This window comes from Lathyrus oleraceus, chromosome 5, assembly GCF_024323335.1.
Source record: "Lathyrus oleraceus cultivar Zhongwan6 chromosome 5, CAAS_Psat_ZW6_1.0, whole genome shotgun sequence".
Taxonomy (NCBI): domain Eukaryota; kingdom Viridiplantae; phylum Streptophyta; class Magnoliopsida; order Fabales; family Fabaceae; genus Lathyrus; species Lathyrus oleraceus.
In genome coordinates, this window is record NC_066583.1 from 199922751 (window position 1) to 199928940 (window position 6190).

The window sequence follows — 6190 nt, forward strand, 5'->3', positions numbered from 1 at the left end:
GGGAGGAAGAGTTACCTTAATTAACTCTGCTGAATTCAATCCCTTTGTTGTCCACAGTGACATTATCAAAATCCACATCTTTTTTAACAAATGGAGCAACATTTCCTGTGTTGTATGAGTTACCTTGAGTTAAGTTCAAATAGCATTTAAAAAGTTTTCATAATTGTATTTAATTCAGTGTCTAGCTTGAAAGCGCCAAGCCACTTTCATAAACTGAAACAAAGGTTGTTTACTCAGTTTTACTTTATCTGTCCAAATAACAAACTATATAATTCGTTGTCCAAAGCTTATTTTGTTGCCTTAAAAAACAAAGGTTGTTTACTCAGTTTTACTTTAAGTGTCCAAAGAAAACGATTTATAGACGGTGTCTCTCCTCTCCTAATTTAAATTTTACTCCAATATTAAATTAAGTATCCGGAGTCTAGTTTCCAGTTGGAGCACATCACTTCGTTTTATATATAAAAAACAGAGAGCAGGCATATGTTATTATAACTGTAAACATCATCTAATTTAACTCCGATTGGATTTTACTTAAATAACTGTTCCAGTACTAAATTCCGACAAAACTCATTATTTAGCAATACAGATGAAGAAAACAGAAAAGAGATTGAAAAGCAAAAAAAAGACTGATTGGCACTAAGATTTCCTAACATCTGATTCTGAGATACAAGGGAGTTGTGGAGCCTGCAGGTAACCCTGTTGCTGTATTCTCCCAGAGAAACATCTCATTTTCTGCAAAAAGATTAAAAATATAAATGAGAAGCTTTGAATAGAGTTTCTATGACAGTAGAATTTAGTTGGCAACAAAAAAATTACCCTTCAAAGCTCATCTTTAGGTTGTTCTACTTCTTGCTGAGCAGGAGCTTTTGGCTGTTCAACTTCTTGCTGAGCAGCACCAGTTGTGTCCTTGTTCTTTTGAATGAATTCAATGATGTCTTCCTTTGTCCTACCACCGTCGTATTGTGATACCTTTCCACTTGCTGACCTGAAGTACAAAGTGGGATAACCTTGAACCTCAAAGGTATCGCTTGGGATATCGTTGGCAGTTGCATCCTAGTAAGTGAGGTAAGACACAGAATAAAGTGTCAAAATTTTCAAAATAAAAAATATAAGTAAAGATCCATGGTAGTCTTTTTCTAGACTAATCATCACAGACATAACTTACCAGTTTTGCAATAACAACATCAGGATCACTTTGAAATGAGACAGCAACTTCGTCCAAGATTGGAGCCAATGATTTGCAGTGACCACACCAAGGGGCATAAAACTCAAGCAAAACTGCAAGGTGTATAGTTATGTTAGTAATTATATCGATGTAACTATCAATGATGATCAAGGCAAACAAGTAATTAATACAAGTCAGGAATGAGAGACAATGATGCATGTGAATGTTAATAAATGTCTTAACAGTATCAGAAAGACATGTTATTTACCATGTGTAACTTATATTATACATACTCAAAAGTTTGTAATCATAGCAGGATCAAAGAATACCACAATTTATCGGATAATATGTAGAATAAACCCAAAAAGAAAAGGAAATGTATACCATTCTTCCCAGAGTTGAAAACTATTTCTTGAAGAGTTTCCCCAACTACCACTTTAACAGGTTCGTTGTTAGTCGCAGGGATAGGTTCAGACTTGACAAATGGAGCAACATCTCCATCCTGAAAAGGAAATGTGATGAGATTTAAACTCCCCATGACAACCAACAGCTAAAAATATTGAAATCTTAAACGAAAGAGTATATATAAAATATTATACTGGTAGAAATAAAGGAAGCAAATTAAAGCAGCAAATACAATAAGCTACTAAGGGAACTAAAACCTACCTTGTATGCCTTCAACCAAGCTGCAAGGTGATCTGGTTCCAAATTGGGCTTGAAAAATTTCTTGCCATCAGTATGCTGAATAATAATTAGAGGTACTTGGTCTTCCTTAAGTCCAAAATACTGCCAAGAAAAGTCATTCAATATGTCAAATATCACTATTAAGCAAAGAATAACTTCAAATATTTAAATAATAAACACTTTGATACAAACCTGGAAGGCACCTTGGCTGGACTCAACATCTCCGATAAGAAAGCTAATTCCCTGTTGTTTGTATTGCTCGGCAATTTCACGGTATTTTGCCTTAAAAGCTTCAGTACTTGCAGAAGTGAAGTTGACGAACAACATTGCCTGCCAATTATAAAACCTAATTTAGGTTTCTGGGATACAGGATAATATAGGCAAAAAACAAAGGCAGAGTAAATGTAGCAGTAACAAAAATGATTTAAATATTATACCTTTGCATTGGGAGAGTTAAAGTATTTGACAACAAAAGGGTGATTGCTTGGTTCATTGTTGAAGATAGTCACAAGGGGAATACTGGATTCTTCAACAAATTTCACTAAAGCTTCAACATTGAAATCCTACGAGCATGAAACAGTTTTAGACAGCCAAATAATAAAGTAAAATATATAAAATGATACACTTAATCTGCAGAAATCAATAATACCTTGGAGTCAACAAAGAGCTCGTCAAATGGCTTAAATAACCTAACTACAGGGCCGGACACAGATGAATCTCCCCTTGGGAGGTATTTGGCATCCAAGGTGTGAGCAATGTCATAGTCAGCACGCAACTTATCTGCTAATGCAAGGAAGTTATCATACTCCTCCCCAGAGAATTTTGGGAAAACTCCAACCTGAAAATATGATAAAATAAGATTAACTACCATTGTGTACCACTTAAAATAAACCAAACATACAAATGTTTGATACTTACAACAACAATTTTTTTATCACCAATAAAAGCACTGGCTTCATCAGCAGATTTAATTTCTGTTGAAGCAGGTCCATTTTGTTTCTTCAAGTATTCGACAATACCATCAGCTTCGCGGGGACCTTTGTATTCTTGAATGTTTTTTCCACCATTCCTCAAAATCTTAATTGTTGGGAATCCCTTAACTTCATATTCAGACGCAAGTTCCTTGTTCTTCTCCTCATTGGCATCAACTTTAGCCAAAACAATTGGAGTTTCAAGACTGCTCAAGATAGAAGCAGCTTTTTCATACTGCACAAATCAAACATAAAAAAAAAAGCTCAGCATTTGCATTCGGGTAATCATACAACTTGAACATAAAACAAAACCCCAAAATAATTATAGAAAAAAAATATCACCTCTGGGGCAAGCTGCTTACAGTGACCACACCTTGAAAGATAAACAAAATAAAATCAATTTAACTATTAAAAGCAAATGAAATACAATAGTATATACTATACTGTTAAGAATAATTCATCGCTATGACACATTCCATCACCGAAAATCGAAAACATTAACAAAAATCATACATATATAAGCGCATGCAACAAATAAAATATACAAATATAATACCTAAATCAAAGTAAAATAATAGAATCACTCTAAACATGATCAGAATTAAGATCTACAAAAGAGCGAAAGCAAGTAAAACAGATCAGAAAAAAAAACGATGAATCGAATTGCGAAATCGGAATATACCAAGGGGCATAAAACTCGACGACGATGAATTCGTGCTTGGTGACAGTGTCATGGAAATTGGTGTTATCCAATGTGAGGACGGATTCCTTGGCCTCTGATTCCTCAGCGGAGATCTGAGAAGGAAGCAACACAAGAAGAGAGAACAAAAAACCGAAAATCGAAACGATTTTAGCCATTGTAGAAAATATGGTATAAAATTTTATGGATTTAGAATATGCTGAGAATGAAGGGGGTTTATAGTGTTTGAGAGGTAGAAGGAGCACACAGAAAAACACTATGGAAAGATATTTTGGACTTTTCTACACTCAAGTTTTGAACAAATGGCGAATCTCTAGGCTCCACGTTGGTACTATGATTACGTGGCTTAATCCCATAGGATACGTTCATGTCATATGGACGTTTTCAATTTCAATCCTAAGTATTTTTTTCCTTTTGGGTAAGTTTTTTTTGTCAAACTTTTAGAGTAAGTTTTTATTTTTATTTTTATTAATATTAAATGTTAGTCATAACCTTTTTTTTATAACTGATTTAAATAATGTTAAGCTTATAAATTATTTGACCGAAAAATAATATTATGATGAATACTAATATCTTCTATTAAAGACAATTTATTTACAAAAGATAATGTAAAAAGATATTTAAGACTTAAGAGTATAAATAAAAAGTAAATTTCGCCAAATGTCATAATCAACCAATTTTTAATTCAGTTTATTCAAATTAAAAAATATATTTATAAAATAAAATTTATTTTTTACATGATTTTTATAACTATAAAATCTATAAAAAAAACCTATTAATTTATTCATATATATAAATTAAATATTAATCTTAAATAAAATTTTAACTTTAATGCACATAAATTAATAAAAGTCAAAAATAATTATATAATATAATACCATAAACTAATATAGAACTGGTATAAAGAATTTTAAAAAAAAAGTCTAACTTTTTTTATAAATAAAAGAGTTAGAAAATGCAATGTGTAAATTTAATTCAATCATCTTTTGGTAGCATAATTTTTTTTTTAAATAAGAAGATTTATATTGAAAATAATGTGCAAATTTAATTCAGTATTCTTTTGGTAACATCATTTTTTTCCTAAATAATGAGATTCATACTAAAAATAGTGTGAAAATATAATCTTATTTTTCTTTAGTAACATGATTATTTTCAAATAATTTGTTAATTTATAGTATTATTATATTGTATAAATAATTTTGATTTAATTATAATTTTGATCCTCTCATTTTATATGATTCACGGTCCCCTATTTTAAAATACTTTTTTTCCCTTAACTATATCTTTAGATTTAAATTGATACCTTAATTATTTTTCGTGTCAGATTGGTCCTTTAAATTTTTAAAATGTATCATGTTAGTTCTTTTCATTTAATTAATAACATAAAAATTCAAAAATTCAAAAATCAATCGCTAAATTCGTTGTTAATTAGACCAAAAGAACCAACATGACACTTTGAAGAATTAAGAGATCAATCTGACACGAAAAATAATTATCTGACCATTTTGAATCCAAGAGTATAGTTAAGTGACAAAAATGGTATTTTGTCTATTTGATTGTATAAATAATTTTGGTTTAATCATAGTTTTGATTCTCTCATTTTATATGATTCACAAAATTTGTCTCGTGTTTTAAATTTAAACAGTTTTGATTTCCAATTTTAAATTTAAATAATTTTGGTCTCCTACTCATATTTTTGTACTTAAAATTAAATGAGAAGTTATTTTGGTCTCCTACTCATATTTTTGTCTGGATGTTTCTATTTTTTAAATGAGAAGTTATTTGTGAAACATGGCAAATTATTGTATATAAATATACGGTTAAACTTTATAGATAAAAATATAAGTTAAAAAATTAAATCTTATCGATTTTCTATGAAAAACGTAAGAGAGAATCAAAATTGTTTGAATTTAAAATGAGATTAATTGTTATGCACTGTCAGCGTAAAAAGTTTTACACTGTATCAATGATTGTGATTAACTGATAGTGTAAAAAATCTTTACAATTTTCGTGTATATCAATTAAATTCATTTAAAATAGGAGGACTAATTTTGTGAATCAAATAATATTAGGACACCAAAAGTATAATTTAGCCATTAATTTTCTAACTTTTTTTAATTTATTATATTATTATATTATATGATTAATAATAAATAAGTTTAATAAAAATGTATTACAGATAAATGTTGCAATTATAAAATATATAACTTTTTTTTTAAAATTAAATATCAAAAAATCCATGATACATATGATAAAACTACAAACCTCATAGTTTTGAAACATTATGCAAGAAGACTATATTAGTACTAGTAAGTGGCATTTGACTTTTTCATATGAGGATTCATGAAGGAGGTAATCAACCAGTGGCATTTGGTCTATCTCAGAAGTGAGTTCGAAGGATCAAGATAATCAACATAAGGCAGCTGATTATTCTTGAGGAAAGTCTGAGACAAATTACTTTTGAGCAGAAAAGTAGTAAGTTGAAGACAAAAGGAGATGTCTCTCTATTCATCACTTGGAGCTTGTGGTAGGAGTTCTAAGCTATCTATGGAAGATTATCTCTTGTAATGGGATGAGAATGTATGTGTCCCAATTTGTGTCTGGCTCTTTTGGACTAAGCTGTTGACTCAGTGATATCTGAAAATTATCAGATGGTGGGCCTTGTTATGT

The 6190-nt window shown here is 30.1% G+C and overlaps 1 protein-coding gene across 1 annotated transcript; it reads right to left on the reverse strand.

Moving 5' to 3' along the window:
• Window positions 1–506: 506 nt before the first annotated feature.
• On the reverse strand, window positions 507–3788 carry LOC127082816 (protein disulfide-isomerase). The gene is made up of 11 exons (XM_051023056.1): window positions 3503–3788; window positions 3163–3193; window positions 2768–3055; window positions 2499–2687; window positions 2287–2412; window positions 2042–2179; window positions 1832–1951; window positions 1550–1667; window positions 1166–1278; window positions 817–1053; window positions 507–732 (listed from the first exon to the last, which is right to left on the reverse strand). The coding sequence occupies exons 1-10, from the start codon at window positions 3676–3678 to the stop codon at window positions 820–822; spliced, it is 1533 nt and encodes a 510-aa protein (XP_050879013.1). The 5' UTR covers window positions 3679–3788; the 3' UTR covers window positions 507–732; window positions 817–819.
• Window positions 3789–6190: the final 2402 nt, after the last annotated feature.